Here is a 20852-nt window from a genome sequence, read left to right as displayed (position 1 = left end):
TGCTTTTAAGAGTTATTCAAGAAGATGCGCTTCAAGAGGGAGAATGAGAATGGATAGTTGGGGAGGTGGTGGGGGTGTTGGGGGGGCTTACCTGTAGAATAAGAGGGCGCTGTTAGGCATGAAAAGAGGGGGGGGGGGGGAGCGAGGAATAAAGGTAGGTCGGAAGAGAGCTGCAGTGGAGCGGAACAACACCAGCATCAGCAGTTGTGGTGTTGGTGGGTGGCGACCTTTCGTTAGCCACAAACCACGAGCAGGTACACGCTTGCTCGCTCGCTCGCTCACTCGCTCACTCGCTCACTCACTCACTCACTCACTCACTCACTCACTCACTCACTCACTCACTCACTCACTCACTCACTCACACACACACACACACACACACACACACACACACACACACACACACACACACACACACACACACACACACACACACACACACACATGAGCGCGCGCAGGTCTTCCAGGTGCGCTGTGTGTTTAGTCTATATACACAGGTATGTGTCCGTATGTATACACGTACGTACGCGTGTATGTAAAGCCATGTATGAATGTCTGGTCTGCAACAAGAGCTGAGGAGGGCGGGATTGCAATAAGGGGCTGGGTGATGGGGAGGGGAGGAAGGGGGGGGTGAAGCACTATGGAGGGAGACCATATTTGCATGGAACACGGGGCTGCATTGCAAAGTAAACCGGTTTCCGCTGAAGACTGGATAGCCTCGGATGGTCATAGGAATTTACTAGTGGCTCGGCGTGTCCTTAGCTGTGGGGAGGAGGATGCGCGGGGAGCGGCGAGGGAGGAGGGGGGATGGGGAGGGATGGGGAAGCTGTGATTTGTTTTCGTCGCTTCTCCCATCGTCCTCTTGCTTCGTCGTCGTCGTCGTCGTCGTCCTTCGTCGGGAGGTGATCGCCGTCCAGTGAATAAAAAGGAAGAAGAAACGGATAGAAATAATGATATCAGCGTGCGTCCTGCATCGCGAGTTATGTCGACGTCTATTACGCTATACAATCGAAGCTTGGTGTGGGGGTGGGGGGAAGAAAGTGCTCCCCCGTCGGCCGCTTTCCGAAGGTAACGAGCGATTTCGGCGCAACCCTGAAACTTGATGTGGTCGGAGACTGGGCTAGTATGCTGGCGGCTCAAGGATAGGCCTCTCCCCGCTATTTTAATTAGGTTACTCACCGTGTGCCCGCGAGAAGGAGGGAGAGGGGGGGAGTTAAAGGGGGGGGGTCTGTGTCTAAGCAGCGTGACGAGGACGACGACGACGACCTTCTTGTGACTTCCAGCGGCTGGCGCTCTCTCTCTCTCTCTCTCTCTCTCTCTCTCTCTCTCTCTCTCTCTCTCTCTCTCTCTCTCTCTCTCTCTCTCTCTCTCTTTTTTTCTCGTTCTTTCTCTTTCCCTCCCCCCCCCCCTTCCCCCTACACTTGCTTAAGGAATCTCGCACTCCTGATTTTTATTGCTTTACTAATAATCTTTCAACGTGATAATCATTCTTTGATTGCGCAGGTCGGGAAGGGTAGGGGGAAGGGGGAAGGGGGGGAGGGGTATGTCACTCCTTGCCTCGCCATTCAGCGCCGTCCGCCCGCCCGCCCGCACGCCCGCGTCTCTCCCTGGCGGTGTTTGGCGAGGGAGATTGGGGGTCCTGTGTCGAAGCTGCTTAATCACGGTTATTCTGTATCATTACGACGTTCCGAGCATTGCTAAAGATGATGATGATGATGATGATGATGAGAGAGAGAGGGAGAGGAAGAGGGAAGGAGAGAGAAGCTGACGAGCAAAAGAGGTGGAGGGAGAGAAGAGCATGCTAACCCTCCGGTGGTCGCGAAGGGCGGAGATTCCGATCGGGAAGAAGGGCCGGCTCGACCTTACGGCGTCTCGGCTCCGGCGCGGGGGATCGTACCTTGCGTAACGAAGGCGTCGTCATCGTTTCGCGCCGTCACCCAAGCCTGCGATGCTGCTCGGGGCGCTCGGGCTAGTCACTGGGTCATTGGCACGAGGGGGAGGGCCAGGGGGGGTGGGGGGTGGAGGGAAGGCAAAGAAAGGGAATGACCTTAGAAAGAGAGGAGGGGGAGGGGAGGGTAGAGAGCGGGAGGGGGGTTCATCTTCGAAGGGGGGGTAGGGGACGGGAGGGGGCATCCTAGGAGGGGACGGGTATTTATGGCGAGGGCAAATGCTCTGTTCCAGGAGCTCTGTGCATCGACAGTGAAAGCGCAAGAGACTGCAAGAAATGTGGAATGGTGCAGATGCCGCCCGGTGAGTTCACTCGAGGAGAGAGTGAAACCACGCCCCCTCTCCCTCCCCCCTCCCCTCCAAGCCCCAACCCGACTTCCTTCTACTCAGCGCACCGAGGAAAGTAAATGGGGATGCACGAGAAAGTGAGAGTGCCTAGTGACAGTGACTTTGAAATCCCGTCCGGCTGGCACACATACGCACCGACGTACACACGGCCTGGAAAAGGCGGTCACCCTCTCTCTCTCTCTCTCTCTCTCTCTCTCTCTCTCTCTCTCTCTCTCTCTCTCTCTCTCTCTCTCTCTCTCTCTCTCTCTACCCCCCCCCCTTCCCTCCCCTCTCCCTCCCCCCCTCTCCTCTCCCTCCCTCCCTCCCCCCTCTACATAGGAAAAATCATCCCCCATATAGAAGTCAAATTATAAGTGTTGTCTCCTTTTCTCCCCAGATTCTGGATTGCCGTTTTTCTCACTTATTTTCTCCCCCCATTTCATCACTCCTATTTCCGTGTATTATGTGCGCAGAAAGTCGTCTCTTTGACCATGACATTGAAGGGCGCTGGGTGATGACGTCAGTAGTTTCTGGAGTTGTTTCGAAGCACCTGCTGCTCCCCCATCCCCCCCTTCCCCACCGCAAATCAGTCTTTCCTCCCCCCCATCTCCCCTCTGGATACCTTGAGGCACCTTCCCCTTCCCTCTCCCCCTCTTTCCTCCCCTTCTCTCCTCTCCCCTCCCCTCCCCTCCCCTCCCCTCCTCTTCCTTCCTTCCCCTCCCCTTCCTTCCCCTTCCTTCCCTGCCGTCCCTTTATCTTATTGCTTCTTCCTCCGGTATCGTCAGCGGATCGTAACGCGCCTGCCGAGTCATCATCATGTCGATTGCTGGAGATAATTTGGAGGGTCGTCTTCCCACGAGAGCGGCAGCGCAATTCGTCGCCGTCTTCTGTAATGGGGCCGGTTACGCACGCCCTCTGCCTAGTGGGAATGGTCTCCCAGCTAGCAGGCTACAAGCTAGGGGCTTTTTGTTGCCTGTTGGATAAATTCGTTCTTCGTGAAGGAGGAAATGATCACCAGTGTTATTTATGCTAGTTGTTTATCCAGCAGTTCGAACCGCCCACTCACTCCTCGCCGTGACTGGTGAGTTTACAAAGCGCGCAGTCAGAATGCTTGGGGCTTGGGAGTGGGGGAGTGTAGGCTTATTAGAGAGAGCAGGTAATGTCTTCTTTTGCGTTGGCAGCCGCGGGCGAGAGGAACCCGTGTTTGTGTGCGCGCGAGCAGATGCGGTCGGCGACAGCGGCGGCGGCTGCGGTGAGGTTCCAGCGTTGGGCGTGTTGCAATACGAGGAAGGGAAAGTGATGGCAGTGACATTGACTTCGCTCTCCGGATGGCTGAGCGGCCAAGGTCGCTCACGGGAACTCTCACGTTCCAGCTGCCGTGCGCGCCTCTGTGTGTGAGTGTGTGTGGCACTCAGCGGCACCACCAGCCTGCCTGCCTTCCGCCCGGCGTTGGCCGCCCGTGAATGAAGCATGTGCCATCTGGGCCTCGTTTGCTGCTCCACTGCACCGGGTCTTTGCACCAGCTGCCTCCCGTGACCCCGCTGGGTTTCTCCGCCGCCTGACCCAGCTGATTCACGTGCGCCCTTCGGAGGAACAAGATAATTCATGGGCCGCAGGCGTTTCTGCTTCTCCTTTTTGTGAGAAGGTTTACTTGTATTGATCTTTATTGGGGCTTTTATCCCATCAGTCGGCTCGCTTTCAAGTGGGAAGGTCAAAGTACCTGAAGAAATCCCAATTACTGCCATAAATATTGACGTAGGCCTATTGCCTCTAACTTCCATCCGGCCAGTGGCGATGGGACCGAGGGGGGGGGGGGGGGGCGTAGCCTCGTTGCTGGTAAGGAGATCGCCGCAGTAATTGCATTGTGACGGCGGCCGCGAGGGAGCCGACCGCCCGCCAAATTATGCTAATGCGATGCCGCACGAGATCCCGGACGGCGGGTCCGTAATGCATCAGGCGCTGCACCTCTCACGGGGAGGCCGGGCATGCAGATCGAGGGGGGGGGGAGGGGAGTAGGCGGTCGGGGGCGGGATCGAGTATGGTATCTTCATGATCGCGCCAGGCTTGATGGCACCCCCAGCCCCCACGACAGAAGTTTTCAGGGAGGATTATAAAGTAGGGGGATGGGGGTGGGGGAGTTGGTGGGGATTGAGTCGGGTCTGGGAAGGGGGAGGGGAATGCTTTTGGGTGGACAAGGATGTTGGAGGGGAGGGAGTCATTGGAATTGATCTCGTCTATCCCATATCCTACTAGGATACGTTTTTTCTTCTGAATTCGTCTTTGTCTGCATGCGTGTGTAGGTGTAGGTGCGTGACAGTCATAGCAGCAGGCTGTGTGGTGAATGTATAGCCTTGAACATGACAGTGAAAGGCCTCAGCACACCTTCCAGCCGTGAACTTTACGTAAACAAAAGGAACGATTACCTCCACGCTCTCCTTTATTTATTCTTTACCACCTTCCTTCTGGAGGACGTGGAAGGCTCGAGCGCGAAGGAGGCCCAGGGACCCAGCAGCGCCTGGCAGGTGGAGCTCTGATGGTCACTGGGTCATTGGCTTTGCGGAGCGGGGGGGGGGGGGGGGAGAAATAAAAAGAAAAAGAGGAAGAGGAGGTGGAGGTGGTTAAGGTAGAGTGGAAGTGTCATGTGGAGGTAGCCATGACTGTACTTCCCAAACGCAATAGTAAGTAAATACAAGATTAGAGGGATCAGAGGCCAATTAGATAGATGCCAGGTGGTGTTGCTTGTGATGGTGATAGTGATGCTTACAGGTGGTGTTAATGTTGATGATATGGTGGCAGGTGATAGCGATGGTGGTGATGATGATGGTGAGGACAAAGATGGTAAATGATAGTGATCGTGAGGACGACTGTGGCAGGTGGAGGTGCTAATGACGGCGGCAGAAGGGGGAGGAGGAGGAGGAGGAGGAGGAGGAGGAGGAGGAGGAGGAGGAGGAGGAGGAGGAGGAGGAGGAGGAGGAGGAGGAGGAGGAGGAGGAGGAGGAGGAGGAGGAGGAGGAGGAGGAGGAGGAGGAGGAGGAGGAGGAGGAGGAGGAGGAGGAGGAGGAGGAGGAGGAGGAGTAGTAGTAGTAGTAGTAGTAGTAGTAGTAGTAGTAGTAGTAGTAGTAGTAGTCCAGGTACATCCGGGGGGAATGGTCTCGGTGGCGCCCGCACGTGGAAGTTCATGAACACCGAGGCCATTGTTGCAACAGCGCTCGGGAAGGCTAACGGAGGTGTCATTCTGGACGATTCGCTTTCTTTTTATACGTCCATATTGTTTGTTTGTTTTTCTCTGTTTTATTATTGTATTGAATGCACTCCTGTTTTTTTTTTTTTTATGTGTGTTTTATTGTTTTGGGACAAACAACGCGTGCCTATGCCTATTGTTAGTAGTCTGAATTTAAGAGCCTCATAAAGTTGCATACCGGGCACACGCATTTATTAGAGTGGGTGAGCGAACGAGTGAATGAACGAGCGAACGAGTGAATGAGTGAGCGAACGAGTTGAATGAGTGAATGTACGAATGAGGTGAGTGAGGAGGTGAATGAATTGTGAGTGAATGAGGGAGAGAGGGAGAGAAGGAGAGAGGGAGAGAAGCGCGAGCGCACACCTGCGATTCCATGTACAGCTGCAGAGCCACAGCAAGTGATGGAAAAAGATGAAAAAATTGTCGCCAGCAACACATGCGAGAATGAGTGTTTGTTCAGAAGGGCTGTCTTGGGCGGGTGTGGCGGTGGGCGGGTGTGGCGGTGGGCGGGCGGGTTGGGTGGGTGTGATAAAAGCACACAAGAGTTACTGCACGTCCCTTAAGTGCCGAGTGGCCGGAACCTCGGTATTATCCGCACACGCACACATGTGCACATCCGGCCGTGTTCTTGCACGTGCGCCTCCATTGCTCCCTCGCCTGTCAACGGGACATCTGCGTGGTGCTTAGATCCTTGTCCATGCAGGAGGCACGTCACACGAGGCTGGGCCCTTCTCAACCCCCCCCCCCCCCCCCCTTGGAAATCCTGTGGATATGTTGTCACTCCTCTTTCCTTTGTTTTGTTTTTTCTTTAGCCCCCCCCCCCCCCTCTCTCACTCTCTTACTCTCATTCACACTCACTCACTCACTCACTCACTCACTCCCTCTCACTCGGTATACCCTCCCTCTCTTTCTGACTGTGTGATATGTGAAGCATTAATGATATATAGGTTTTGGCTTCGGCGTTCGCGTCCCTCTACCAACCACCATCGATTTTTCATTACGAAGCCCAACTTTGCACGTCCCCTTTCGTTGTGCCGCCGTCGCCGCTGCCTCTGCTTCTGCTTTTGTGCGATATGTTGTTGTACGAGTTTAGTGGGTAATGGAGCCAGCAGGATCTAGTGGGTATCTCTGGAATTCCCCCGCCCGCCCGCCCGCCCGCCGGACCTTCCATTTGTGCGATTGTTCTGGTGGACATCTCTGCTTCAGGGGAAAAAAAAAAGGATTTTTTTTTTTTTTTTTTTTTTTTTCCATCCTTTGGGTCTCCTTTTCTTTCTTTTTTTTCCTCTTCCTCACTTCCTGCTTATACCTCTTTTCACTTCCTATCTCCCCATTCCTCTTCCTCTTCTTGTCCCTGCCCTCTCCTCTTCCTCTTCTTTTCCCGTCAGCATCCCTTACTCTTACCCTTTCCTCTTCTCCGTCAGTATCCTCCCCTCCCTCCCTCCTCCCTCAGCATCCCTTCCCCTCCCCTTCCGCCAACCCGTTCCGCCCGTGTGTTTGCTGAGTCGCGATTTTCGGGCATTACCGGCGAGAGATTTGATTATTGGGATCCTATATGTAGCGCAATGACGGCGTCCCCTGGGGTAGGGGAGGAGGGAGGAGGAGGGACGGTGGGATAGAGAGGGGAGGAGAGGGGAGGGGAGGTAATGGATGTGGATATAACAGCCCACTCCGCTCCTGTTACTCACTCACTTGACATTTTCGCGATGACGGGCTTTTTCGAGCTTTCTTTTCATTTTCGGCTCTCCCTCTTCCCCCTTTTATGTACTTTCCTCTCCCTCTCCCTCCCTCCCCACTTTACCCCATTCTCTCTCTCTCTCTCTCTCTCTCTCTCTCTCTCTCTCTCTCTCTCTCTCTCTCTCTCTCTCTCTCTCTCTCTCTCTCTCTCTCTCCCCTCCTTTTCCTCCCGAATCTTTTACACCTTTCTCCTTCTTTCTCTTTTCTTCCTCCCTTATCTCTCCCTTGCAGACCCTGTCCGTGGGGTCTCCGTCGTTACAGCATGGATGCGACTATCGGGTTTTCGGTTCGAGGCGCGGATAAGGACTGTAATGGAATCCCCGATAGTGTATAGGCGGCGGCGGCGGCTCCTTCGGGGTGCGTCCCTGCGCGTAGTTTATGGAGAGGGAGGAATGGGAATTGCGGTGATAACGGGGGGAGAGGGGGGGAAGGGAGAGGGGGGAGGGATAGACCAGGCTGAGAGAGAGAGAGAAAGAGAAAGAAAGAGAAACAGAAAAGTGTGTGTGTGTGTGTGTGTGTGTGTGTGTGTGTGTGTGTGTGTGTGTGTGTGTGTGTGTGTGTGTGTGTGTTTATGTGTGTATGTGTGCACGAGTGAGGAGAGGAGATATGTACGGATATATATATATATATATATATATATATATGTATGTGTGTGTGTGTGCATACATCAGTTTGGGCGTATGCGAGCTGACCGGCGTTCGGACTTCTCGCGTTGCAATTCCTCCTCGTCCCGCGGAATCCATCGAAAGGGGTCGGCGAGAGGCAGGGCTTCGCGCCGAGCCGTATAAGGAGCGGCGGAGTGCGGGAAGGGCGAAAAGGGGTAGCCAGGAGTGCTGAAAGGGTTTAGGGGAACGGATAAATACTACGAGGCCGTAGACGGAGGAGAGAGAGAGAGAGAGAGAGAGAGAGAGAAAGAGAGGAAGATGAGGATGATGGGTAGGTATTTAGAGGAATAGGGGTGGGGGGGGGGGGGTTATGAGGCGATTGGGGGCTCTTGTCTGGATGGGTTGTCTGGCGTCTCTGTTGTGTCTGGAACGGGCAAATGACGTTTGTTGTCTGTGATAAGTGGCGTGCGTCTGGAAGGTGTCTAGGGCGCTCGGCTAGGTGCTGCGTCTGCCTTGAGGTTGTCGCTACAGGTAACTTCATGATCACGTTGGGAGGGTGTTGATGCTGTAATCTCCCCCCCCCCTCCCCCCCATCACTCTCTCTCTCTCTCTCTCTCTCTCTCTCTCTCTCTCTCTCTCTCTCTCTCTCTCTCTCTCTCTCTCTCTCTCTCTCTCTCTCTCTCTCTCACGTTCTCTCCCCTTCCCTTCCCTTCCTCTCCCTCTCTTTTCTGTCTAATTATCTACAAGTCTGTCTGTTTACTGCCCTGTTTTTTTTCCTTCTGTCTCCCACTCCTCTCGTCTCTTCCTCTCACTGATTTCACCTCCCTCTTTGCTTTCATTTTCATATGCGGCGATGAGTGGATTTCCGAAGATCCCCCCTCGCCCCCCCCCTCTCGGACGAGTTTTCGAACTTGGGAGGAATGCAGAGAGCTGATCCCCCCCCCCACCCCCCTTCCATCCCTTTCCATCCCCCAAAGTGATTTTCTGTGCTTTTCAAAATCTTGGGTTGTCGCAGCTGTCTGTTGGGGGAGGAATAATGCCCCCCCCCCACCCTACTTTTTTTCTATATGGTTGTGTTTTTTTTATGAGATGTTTATATCCTCTGATATGCAAATGGGAGAACCATGGATGGAATTTATCGATAATTTTTCTTTTCTTTTTTCATTTCTTTTCACCCAAGGCCCACGACGGGGAACATTAGAAAGAGTGTGGTGTGTGTTTGTGTGTTTTTGGATGTCGGTGTCGATCTAACTTTGGCGACGCGAACTGTTCCGTTGCCTGCCTATCTCTGGCATCTGTTGCCACGTCTCGTTAGTCCAGATAGTTTGTTTTACATAATGGGCGTTCGTTTTCTCTCTCTTTTTCTGTATTTTTATTTTTTGTTGATTTTTTTAATCATCGTTCATTTCTTTTTTTTTCTTTCTCTCTCTCTCTCTCTCTCTCTCTCTCTCTCTCTCTCTCTCTCTCTCTCTCTCTCTCTCTCTCTCTCTCTCTCTCTCTCTCTCTCTCTCTCTGTCTCCCCCTCCCTCCCTCTCTCCTCATTTTCACCCTTCCCCCCTCCCCTGTCCCGTACATTCTCCCTTTGTAGGGGCCTCTTAAACAGCCCCTTCGGCCCCCTTACCCTCCCCCTCCCTCGGCGAAGACCATCTACGTTGCCTCTTATTTCCATAATTATTTCTCCTTATTGGGCAAAAAAGGCATTTTGCCAGACACTCTTAGGTTGCGCGATGGGTCAGGTATGGGGGGAGGGGAGAGAGAGAGAGAGGGGGGGGAGGGTTGATGAAAAGGGAGTTCAGAAGAGAAGGAGAAAAGAGGTGGGTAGATTATGATGGCCAGATTACAGCGATTAATTTTTCCCATTGTCGTCATCCTCGTTCCTCGTTCTCTCCCCATCTTGGCCTTTAGAAAAGCAGGCTATATAATTGCGGTATGGAGGTTGGAAACGTTGTCGTCTATTCTCTCTCTCTCTCTCTCTCTCTCTCTCTCTCTCTCTCTCTCTCTCTCTCTCTCTCTCTCTCTCTCTCTCTCTCTCTCTCTCTCTCTCTCTCTCAATAATTTTCTTTTTATCTTATTCTTCCTTTGTTATATGTGCACTCGTGTGTCTCGGCCTCTTACGCTCGTTATTAAAGCTTTTCTCTCGAACCCGTAATACTATAGTGACACCTCCCGCGAGACTTCCTTCCCATGAGCTATTCTTCGCATTAGGGAGCAAGCGGGGCGATGTCAGACGAAGATAAGGGAGCGGATCTGCAACGGCGCTGAGAGTGCGTCGAGAGAGAGAGACAGAAGATATGGTGTCATTATCGCGCTGTCTGGGGTGACGAGGCAGCGCAGGGGCGGGAGGGAGCGAGTAATGGAGTGTTGCATTGTGAGCGCTCGCCCGCCGTCGCTCCTTTCTTCTTGGGTCTTTCGTCCCCCCACTTAGCGACGTAATAGCCTTCAAATTGGGCGGAGTTGCGGCCTGCGAGGGACCGGAAGGAGGCGAGGAAGCGGCAGAAGGAAGGGTGCCAAGGGGTGGGAGGAGGGTCGGACGGAAAGGGTGCCAAGGAGTACGAGGACAGAGACCCTTCCAGACGTTGATGGAAAAGGGCGTATCGAGAGGAAATGCTCCTTCGGCGACGGCGTGGTAAGGCCTCGCGCTGCTTGCATATGCTCGCGAGTGATGGGCGGGCTGGTGGGTGGCTGGGTGGAAGGAAGGAGAGGGCTTGCCTCCACTTTCATAACCATCACCACAACCTCCTCCTTCCTCCTCCTCCTCCTCCTCCTCCTCCTCCTCCTCCCGAGCGAGAGGCGGCTCTCCCGTTCGCCCAGACGGGAGGCCCTTTTGTGATGCAGATGAGACCAGCAGGATATGCTCTTGTGGGGATATAACATTGCATATTGTTATGTGCCAGCATTTGTTCGCATTTTGCCTCGCTCTGTAGATGCAGGAGCTGGGGGGGCGGGGGGGGAAGGGTACGTTTGCACTTATGTTCTTTTTCTTGCATTCGTTCTTCACAAGATGTAATCTTGCCATAGTATTTTAGCGGCGCGGGGACAAAGACGAGTATATTGCGGCGCATTTCCATGGAGCGTTGCAGGTGGGGAAAACAATTGTGCCGGGCGTCAGGTTGCCACGAAAGGGGGTGGGGGGGGAGAAGGTCGTGTGTGCATACCATTAAGCCCACAACGTCCCCGACCTCTCTTGACCTCTGACCTTATTATTCGACACTCGAACATCTCTCCGTAGGTACATACATGGATGTTATATTTTTATGGTTCCATTTTCTTCCTGCTTTTGCTAATGTGTATCTTTTTCTTCGTCACAGGTTGCAAGATCAAGGCATTACGCGCCAAGACCAACACGTACATCAAGACGCCAGTGAGAGGGGAGGAGCCCGTCTTTGTCGTCACTGGTGAGTCCCGTGTGTTTTCTGTGAGTGAATGAGTGAGAGTGGGTTTGTTTTCTCATTGTACAAGCGTGATAGGAGCGGTAGTGGTTTTGTTTTGATTTATTGTATACATTTAGTTTTATTTGTTAATCGATAAATTTAATGTCACGTAGTCATTCGAGCGTTCTGGCGACCCGGGATGCTTGGTTGTATATCATGGCGAGGGATGGTTTAGCTTGTGGGTAATGGACAGGTATTTCCCCCTTTCTGACTCCCCCCCCATCCCCCCCCTCAACCCACACCCACCCCCTCGGAACCTCGGAGCCGTCCCTGTGTTGGGGTGAAGACAGGTCACGGGCGTGGGTGTTAAGGGAGGTGGTTAGGGTGGAGTTAAAAAGGGAGGAAGGGGGAGGGGGAAAGGGGGGCAGGGGGCAGGGCGGGCCAGTTTTTACGAGTCCGCCCACCCGTCGACGTCGAGCACGACTCCTTGACTCATAGCTCTCACTAGCGGGCGGCGGGCGGCGGGCGGCGGGCGGCGGGCGGCGGCGGGGCGTGGGGACGATGGGTGTTGGGACAGCTTAGGCCTGGAATCCATGTGTCGAGCCGACCGCGGGCTGTTAATGGGGATATTATGCAGGCTGGAGTTCGATGCGAGCCAGGTATAAATCTTCCATATTTGGCCTTGTGTGTTGGCGTGTGTGTGTTTTGGTCCCTTTTTTGTGTTTTATGCGTGTTCACTTTTCTTTTTTGTGTGTGTGTGTGGAGGGTGACGGTGTTATTTTGTGGTGCGCGCGTGTGGGTTTTTGTTTCGAGAGATTTCTGAGATTGAGAGACAGAGAGGATTCATTCTTTCTCTCTCGCTCTCGCTCTCTTCCCTCTTTCCCTTCCCCTCCTTCCCTTCTCGCCCTGCCTCCCTCTCTGACACCCTCCCTCCCCCCTCCCCCTTCCTTTTATCTCCACCTTCCTCAGCCTCTTCCCCACCAATGCCATTTCCACCTCCACAGCCTCGCACTCCTGACCGGCCTGTCCTTTTTGTAATGCGTACCCAGACACCTTGCTCCCCCTCCCCCCTCCCCCCCTCTCCACTCCCTGCCTATTCCTCTCTCCCCTGCAGGTGTTCACCCCCTTTGTTGTCTTCTTTTTTCGCACCCAATATCCCTCTCTCTCCCCTCTCCGCCCTCCCTTCGCGAATTCCTCCGCCACGCTCTATTCTCCTGTCTCTTCCTATCCCTCCATTTGTGTTATATATATATATATATATATATATATATATATATATATATATGGGTCCCTTTTCTCACCCTCTTCCTCCCATTTTCCCTTCCTCATTATGTGTACCCAGGGACACGGGCGGATTCGGTGGGGAGGCCCGTTATGGGTGTTGTAGGGAGGGGTATCGAGCGTCATAGGGCGTGGGGGAGGGGAGGGGGCGTTCCCGGCATTACCCCCGACGCCGAGAAAGATTAAGAGCGCCGTGTTGATGATCGCGCGATGACGCCCACCTCGCTCGGGCGGGCGGCTCTGCGGGACGCCCGTCTTCTCGCCCGATTGTTCTCGGGTCCCTTTGGGAGGCGCGGGGGCGTGTCTGGTGGGCTGTCAGGGGGGTGGGGGGGTTTCTTTTTTGTTTTGTTTTTTGTACTGTGTGTGTGCGTTTTTTTTTTTCTAAGGTTTTTATTGTAGGAATCGATACGTTAGGCATCGTACATCGAAGGCATTCCCATCCGCACATTCATTTAAACCATGTCCCATAAACTGCCTTTCCTCCTATTAGCTCCCCCCCCCCCCCCCAATCCAAAATCGAAAGTAGGCGGAGGTGCAGAATCCCCCAAATTAAAGTAACGCTGGCGTGTTGGTGCTGGCCGGCGTTGTGGCGGAGCGGGGACCCCTCGTGGGCGTTGTTTTTGGGCGGCGCGACAGAGAGCGTTAGTCAGTGGCCAGGTTTAGAGCGCGGTACTCCTCTCTCTCTCTCTCTCTCCTCCTCCTCCTCCTCCTCCTCCTCCTCCTCCTCCTCCTCCTCCTCCTCCTCCTCCTCCTGCGGGTTGGACTCCTCCCAGAGACGCCTTCGACAATGCTATATACAGGCTCCTGTTTTTATCTGTCTCTTCGCGTCAGTCTCTCTCTCTCTCTCTCTCTCTCTCTCTCTCTCTCTCTCTCTCTCTCTCTCTCTCTCTCTCTCTCTCTCTCTCTCTCTCTCTCTCTCTCTCTCTCTCTCTCTCTCTCTCTCTCTCTCTCTCTCTCTCTCTCTCTCTCTCTCTCTCTCTCTTTTCCCTTCTTCTCTTCTTCCCTCCTTCCTGCCACTTTTTCCGTGGCGGCAACGGCTAAGGTGCTCTCACTTTCTTTCAAAGCAGACCTGCGTTCAGGGGTTGCAGTCTTTTGGCTTTTGTAGTGTGCGTTGATTAGCTGATTCATCCTCTCTCTTCTCTTCCTCTTCCCGTTTCCCATTCCCCATCCTCACTGTTGGCCTCTCTCCTTCCTTTAGACGTTTTTTTCTTTTTTTTTTTCCCCTCTACTGTTGTGCAGAGGATGCTTCCTCTGGGTGATCGCCTGAAACTATATAGTAGTTCAGAGCCTCAGACCTGTCACCCGTTTGACGTTCAAGTGAAAGCCCTGGCGACTTGACGTTTGCCGTGACGTGTGGGTTCTCTTCCCCTCCTCTTCCCTCTCGTCTTTTCCCCTCTTCCCCCTCCTTTTTTCCCTACCTTCCCATACATCGTGTCACCCGCCTTCCCCTCTCTCTCTCCTCCCCTGCATCGTTCTACCCCCCTCTCTTCCCTCTTCTCCCCTCCCCTCCCCTCCATCGTCCCGCCCTCCCACCCCCACACGTCCACACGTCAGCCCCCGCCACCTCCACACGGCTCCCACGCCAGACTTGCCTTATTGGTCACCCGGGGGGGGGGGGGGGAGCAAAAAAAATATTGCCCCAACCCTTCCTCGGCATCTCGCACCCGCGGTCAGTTTCCAACTTGCAACACTTTGTTTTATGGACGCGCATGTGTGCGTGTATGTAGGGATGAGTGTACGTATGTGCGCGTGTATGATTTAGACCCGAGAAGGGGGGGGGGGAGGTCATGGGGTCAGAGATAATGAAATCGTGTTGTCGCCCCGTGGACCCCGTCCGTGATGCTAACAACCGGTTCTTGTTCCACGTTCTTATTCTCTCTCTCTCTCTCTTTATCTATCTCTCTCTCTCTCTCTCTCTCTCTCTCTCTCTCTCTCTCTCTCTCTCTCTCTCTCTCTCTCTCGCTCATAAATAAAGTGAGCATTTCGACAACCCGTTTCTCGATTTATAAGAGAATTATACATTCTTAAAATTCGCAGTTTATATCATGTGTGCATTCGCGATGTTCGTTCGTTCGTTCGTTCGTCCGCACCTTCTCGTGACTCATCCTTCATCAACCTCCTCCTACCCTTCCTTCCTCTTTGTCTATTTATCGCCCTCTTTCCTCTTCCTGCTCCCTATCCCCGTCCGCCTAGCCTCCCTCCCTCCTCCACCTCCCTCCTCCACCTCCCCCCTCACACGTCACCCTCGTCATTACCATAGGCTCGTCCTCAGCCGTCGCGGAGGTTGACCCTCGGGCAGTGCAGCATTCCAGGCTCTCGAAATGGGCGAGGAGGAGGAGGAGGAGGAGGAGGAGGAGGAGGAGGAGGAGGAGGAGGAGGAGGAGCCGCCGCCGCTGCCGAAGGGAGCCCGTGGATCCCGGGACCTTATTCTGACCTCAAACCCCAGCCGTCCTTGTGGTGCAGGGGTAGGGGGGAGGGTAGGGGAAGGGGGAAGGGGTGAAGAGACGACCAACCCACCTCCGTCTGGAAGCGTCTGGGTTGCTTGTCTGTGTTTGTTTGCTTTTGAGAGTTTATCGAAGTGGAAAGTCTTATTCTTTTCTTCTTTTTCCTTTTGAATTTCGAGTCGGAGCTCGGGGCTTTTTTTTTTTTTGGGGGGGGGGGGTCATGACTGACCTTGTCGGGGGTCCAGGTGGGTTTGGTGGGGGAAGGGAGGCCGGGGAGGAGAGGGAGGGGGTGGGGGTGTTTTGAATTTAGGGGTGAGGGCGTGCTTGATGTTTCGGTGTGGGTGGGGGGAGGGGTAGGGGGAGATGACGTGCTCCTTGCGGGGGAATCGAGCTTGCGGTGGGAGAGTGGGTAAGGGGGGAGGGGGTCAGGTGAGCGCCGGAAAGGAGTGGAACAGCGGAGTTAGAAGGAAGAGGGGATAGTGAAGAGAAGGAGCGAGAGAAGGAATATAAAGTGAAGAGAAGGAGCGAGAGAAGGAATATAAAGTGAAGAGAAGGAGCGAGAGAAGGAATATAAAGTGAAGAGAAGGAGCGAGAGAAGGAATATAAAGTGAAGGGGAGGATTCAAGAGATCTTCTCCTCCTCCTCCTCCTCCTCCTCCTCCTCCTCCTCCTCCTCCTCCTCTGGTTGTGCTCGAGCAGAACACCCAGAACGATCGTGGTGTTCCATACTGCGTCAGATCACGCGTTCGACCCCCGTTTGACACGGAGGCGAGCGCGCAAGCCAAATCCCAAGGCCGGTGCTTGATCGGATCTGCTTGCAATATAAACACGTTCACTCAATATTCCATGTGGCGTTGGCGGTTCTAGCTTTGTGGGCTGGGTTGAAGTTTATTTTTATTTTTGGGGTTATTGTTGTTTGTATTACTAGTCAAGGAAGGTGTGGGTATGGTAATTGAAAGGGGAGGGGGGGTGAGGGCGAAGGGGGGAGGAGGAGAGGAGAAGGGGATGAGAGGGGAAATACCTTAGCTGCCAAAAACCGACCGAATTATGTAAAAGATTTGAGCGTGGGGGCTGTGATAGCTATGGGGGGGAGGGAGGGGGGGAGTGTGAGCCGGGCCCTCCTTCCCACGTGCGGTTATATGATCCAGGAGCGGTCGTTATGCTGTCTAATGATCCATGAGAGGAAACGATTGCGTGCGTTTGTGTGTGGGTGGGTGGGTGGGATCAAGGTCTATGTAAGGACGGACGCTGGGGAAGTGTATGCTACGGTGTTACTCCCTAGTGGATTCTTGTTATCACGTCCCCTTTCGGTTGTCCCTCCCGTCCCCACTCTCTGAAACACGCATCTTTATCTATGTGTGTGTCTATCTATCTATCTATCTATCTATCTATGCATCTTCCTCTCTCATTCCCTCTTCCTCCCCCTCCCCTCGCCCCCTTTGACCTCCCTCCCCAGCGCCTGTGCCACGAACGCGGAGGCCAGGCTGACAGTTTTGGCCGTAGCGGCGTGACTCGTTTGTCTTGACCCGACCCGGCGTAGTTGACCCAAGTTGGCGGGGGGTCGTGGGGTCCAAGGGAAAAAAGCAGCCGCTCGAAAGTGGGTTTCTGAAAGGTTGCTGCAAGCGCGATATGAAAGTGTATAATGAATTAGGCAGGAGTTTCAGTGCGCCAGGGTTATTTGGTGCCGTGTTCAAGGATTTCTTGCAGAGGGTGTGGGGCGGGGCGTGAGAGCAGCTGAATATGCGCATTATTCGTTTTTTTTTTTTTTTCTAGCTATTGTTTTATTTGTAGGCTATTCGTTTGAGTATAAAACATGTTAATGGGCTCCTTGGGGTTTACTTTCTAATGAAGGAACTTTTTCCTCCTCGGGATTTCTTAGCTTAGCTGGTGGGAGATCTTCTTTTTCCTAAAAATGTTGGTAAATAGTTTTAGCAATTTGTCTGTTGTGTTCTCAACCGTTTCTCCGTCTCCGCCCGCAGGTCGAAAGGAGGATGTAGGGATGGCGAAGCGCGAGATCCTGTCGGCGGCAGAGCACTTCAGCCAGATCCGCGCGTGCCGCAAGAACAACCTGAACGGGTCCATGGCGCCCGGCCCGCCCACCAACGTGCCCGGCCAGGTGACCATCCAGGTGCGCGTGCCGTACCGCGTGGTGGGGCTGGTGGTGGGCCCAAAGGGAGCCACCATCAAGCGCATTCAACAGCAGACTCACACGTACATCGTCACGCCGTCGCGGGACAAGGAGCCCGTGTTCGAGGTGACGGGCCTGCCGGAGTCCGTGGAGCAGGCCAGGAAGGAGATCGAGGCACACATCGCCATGCGTACGGGCGGCCTGCTGGACCAGGACGAGCCCAACGCAGCGGCCGCGGCGCGCCACCACGCCGACTTCCCCCCGCCCACGCACGGGCTCGACAACCTCTTCAACCCCCCTTCCTCAGAGCTGGTCTCGTCCCTCTACAAGCTCAATAATTCCTCGCTCAACGGACTTGCCTCCATCAACGGCATCGCCAACAGCGCAGGTCTGAACGGTCTCACCAATGGTCTCAGCAACGGTCTCTCCAGCGGCTCCAGCCTCAACGGCATCAACGGCCTGAACAGTCTCAGCGGCAGTGGTCTGAACAACTCACTAAACGGCATGAATCTGAACAACACCCTGAACAGCCTGAACACGCTGAACCAGCTCAACGACCTGAACTCCGCCTTCACGCTGCTCGGAGGAGACACCGGGTCTTCCCTCCTTGGCTCGTCGAACAAGGGCGGCAGCACCTTGGACTCGTCCTTGTTCTCCTCCTTCAGCGGCGGCGTCGGCAACACCAAGCTGGGGAGCGACGTGTCCGGCAACGGCAGCGGCGGCCTCGGCCTGTACGGCGTGGACGAGGGCCTGGGCTCGCTGGGCTCTTCCATGGGCTCGTCGCCCTCCTTCGACCCGGCTCCCCCCAGCATTTGGGGCGAGCTCAGCCGACCTCTGGGCAACAACATGAGCTCCACCGTCAGCTCCAGTTCCTCCCTCAGCTCGACTTTCTCGTCGCTGTCCTCCACTTTGTCCTCGTCCCTGACACGCAGGTCGTCGTCAGTGTCCGGAGCGTCCCCGCCCTCCTCCAGGCTGTCCCCGTCGTTAGAGTCCCACCCCCCCGCGAGGCGCATCAGCTCCGACCCGGCCCCGGGACTCGCGGCCGCGCCCTCGCTCGCATCGCTCAACTCGGCCCTCTCCGGAGGCCTGGGGGGACTACCTACCTCCTCTCCCTCCTCATCCTCACCAGCTTCCACCCCCGATCTCACGCAGCAGCTGAGCGCCTTCCAGTCGGTGCCCGGGCTGACGTCAGCGCCCGCCACCTCCACGGCGACCACCACCATTGCCAGCATGAACGGCCTCATGAACGGCATGGACGAGAAGAAGAGGTGCGTCACGTGCTGCGAGTCCGAGGTGGTGGCCGCGCTCGTTCCCTGCGGCCACAACCTTTTCTGCCTGGACTGCGCCAACAAACTCAAGTCCGAGGCGTCCGAGTGCCCCATCTGCCGCATGAAGGTCACTCACGCCATCCGCATCTTCTCGTAACGCGCCACCGCGTCACAGGCGGCAACGTCTCAGCAAGTACATTGCAACAAGCCAATGCGGCGCTCATGGGCATCTCGGCCCTCTAACTACCCCACCACCGGCTTATATAGAGTATATTAGTCCTTATATATCTGCAGATTGAAGAGTATTATCTTTAAAATCAATCATTAAATTTTTTATTCAAGTAGTGTGAAGATATTTTTATTTCATTTTCACTTGGAATGTAAGGCATTTTTATTGGTGTGCGTCGGGCGACAGTATGGCCCCGGACAGGTGTTCGTCCGGTGGCCGAGCCGTCGGTGCTGGTGGCGCGAGTCCTTCAAGTCAGAGTGGAGAACAGCTGTCGCTAGGCTGTGATAGGCAGGCCAGCGCCGCGCTCGCTCGCTCGCTGCACTCGCTGCCCGCCAACAACTGCCAGGGGGGGTCGACGCCCCCTCTCCGATCTCCCACTGTTTCCTGGGTACTCAGGTCGGCTCGGGCTGGGCCGGGCGGACCGAGGGTCACGACGGCGTGGCGCTAGACAACTCCCCACCCGCTCACCCAGATCTGAATCATCCGCCCGCACGCCCGCACGCCCGCCCCTCCCAGCCCCGAGGCCGCCTCACAACGAATGCTACATATCCTTCTCGAACACTCTACGTGAGCGTGACAGCCGCCCACCAACCAGCCCGCCGCCCGCACGCTTGCCCGCCCCAGCGACACATGGACGGAGTGCGGGAGGCTCGGTGGCCAGTGGGTAGTTGGGGAAGGCACCAGGAGCAGGGAACAACAACAACATCAACTACAACCACCACCACAACAACAACCACAGTAACAACAACAGTAACATGACCACCAACACCGCAGTCCCGATGTCAACAGCAGACAGACAACCTCGCGAGGCCGACCCTCCGCGGCCGCCGCCTCGCCGAACCACCCGAACGATCGACTCGTGCCTTGATCCCGTCACACCTGTTACCATAGTTCGACCCACTGCCTCACCCACGCCCACACGCCCATGCCGACTTATGTCCTTCCCTCACACCGACACCCATCCAGCATCCCACTCACTCGCCCGCCCCAACCCCCCATTAGATCCAGTCACCTTAGAACATCCCCATAACCCACCCACCCCCACACGCCCATCCAGCCACCCACCCACATCCATAGCCTGGCCCCCACCCCCCAGCACCTCGAAGATGGACCATCCTCATCAGCCCAGAAGAGGTGGGCGTGTGCGTGTCTCGAGGAACGATGCCGAAGTTCGCCTCCGTGTCTCGCGCCGCCCACACGCAGACGACCCCGCCCCCAAAGGAAAGAAAAGTGAGAGAAACCCCGCCCCCCACACACAAAATCAACACCCCCTACATCAACCACGCCCACTGAGCCACCAACCAATAGAGTTGACCCCTGCTTGTGCATTCATCTAATGGAAGCAATACAGTGATATTATCTTAGTCATAGCGCTTATCTAAGTTTTTGCTCATCATTGATATATAAATGGAAAATAATACAAAAAAAACTTATGAGAAGATGTGAGAAAAAAAAACTTTATTTTGTATAGAGAAGATGATGAAGACGAAGAGAGAAAGAAAGAAAAAATAATAACAGTATTCTAGACCAATCTTTAATTTCCAGTATATTTAATTATTATCAATGCCTTTTTGTGATAACGTTTGTTTTTGTCTGACTTGAAGGACTCAGAAGCGCCGCGCACGATGTATAGAAACCTCTTTTGTACAAGTGGAATATTCGCCAAGAAGCGCGCCAGTCCGGCCGGCCGCCCGCGATCGGTGCCTGGCTGCCGTGGGCGCGCCGGGGGGGAGGGAGGAAGGGGCCAGGGGGAGGTAGTGTCTCTCCCGCCGTGGGCCTTCGAGGGCGTAGACGGAACTCGCGAAGGAGGCGCTTCAGAAGACTCCTTCGCCTCCGGAAGAATTTTAATAATAGTGGTTATTATTACGATTTTTAAAAAAAATTCATTTCTTCCATCGTACGCCCGCCGACTGCTCTCTTCAAAAAGTGGAAAGAGAGAGAGAGAGGAAAAGGAAAAAGGGAAGAAAAAACCCGCCCACAGAAGCCCCCACCGCCGCCCCCCCTCGCCCAGCGCGGCCCGTCGGACTCTCGTGCTTACCCCCACTCCTACCCCCCACCCCCCCCACCCGCTCCTTGATCCCCTCACCCCCCCCATACCCCGAAGAAGCCAGATAGCCGTTCTGGTGTCACAAGAAAAGAGAGTTTTGGTGAAGACGATGGTGATGCTGATAATTGATAATGAAGTGATTGATCAAAAAGAGAATTCTAAGGAAGTGAGTTTGAAAAGGCCTCGGGTGTTTGCGCAGGCCGGCCCAATAGCATTATTATGATTTTTTTT

General features: G+C 54.7%; 1 protein-coding gene across 1 annotated transcript in view; it reads left to right on the top strand.

Annotated features, from left to right (window-relative positions):
- Window positions 1-20013, top strand: part of LOC125042816 (RNA-binding protein MEX3B-like) — a 135457-nt gene extending 115444 nt beyond the window's left edge. The window contains exons 2-3 of the mRNA XM_047638706.1: window positions 11163-11249; window positions 16929-20013. Coding sequence (XP_047494662.1) covers window positions 11163-11249; window positions 16929-18502 — 1661 coding nt within the window. The 3' untranslated portion in view covers window positions 18503-20013. The remainder of the gene's footprint in view (window positions 1-11162; window positions 11250-16928) is intronic.
- Window positions 20014-20852: the final 839 nt, after the last annotated feature.

The sequence above is a fragment of the Penaeus chinensis genome, chromosome 3 (genome assembly GCF_019202785.1).
Source record: "Penaeus chinensis breed Huanghai No. 1 chromosome 3, ASM1920278v2, whole genome shotgun sequence".
Classification (NCBI taxonomy): Eukaryota; Metazoa; Arthropoda; class Malacostraca; order Decapoda; family Penaeidae; genus Penaeus; species Penaeus chinensis.
Note: the sequence above shows the minus strand (reverse complement) of the source record. Positions and strands in the feature narration are given on the sequence as shown.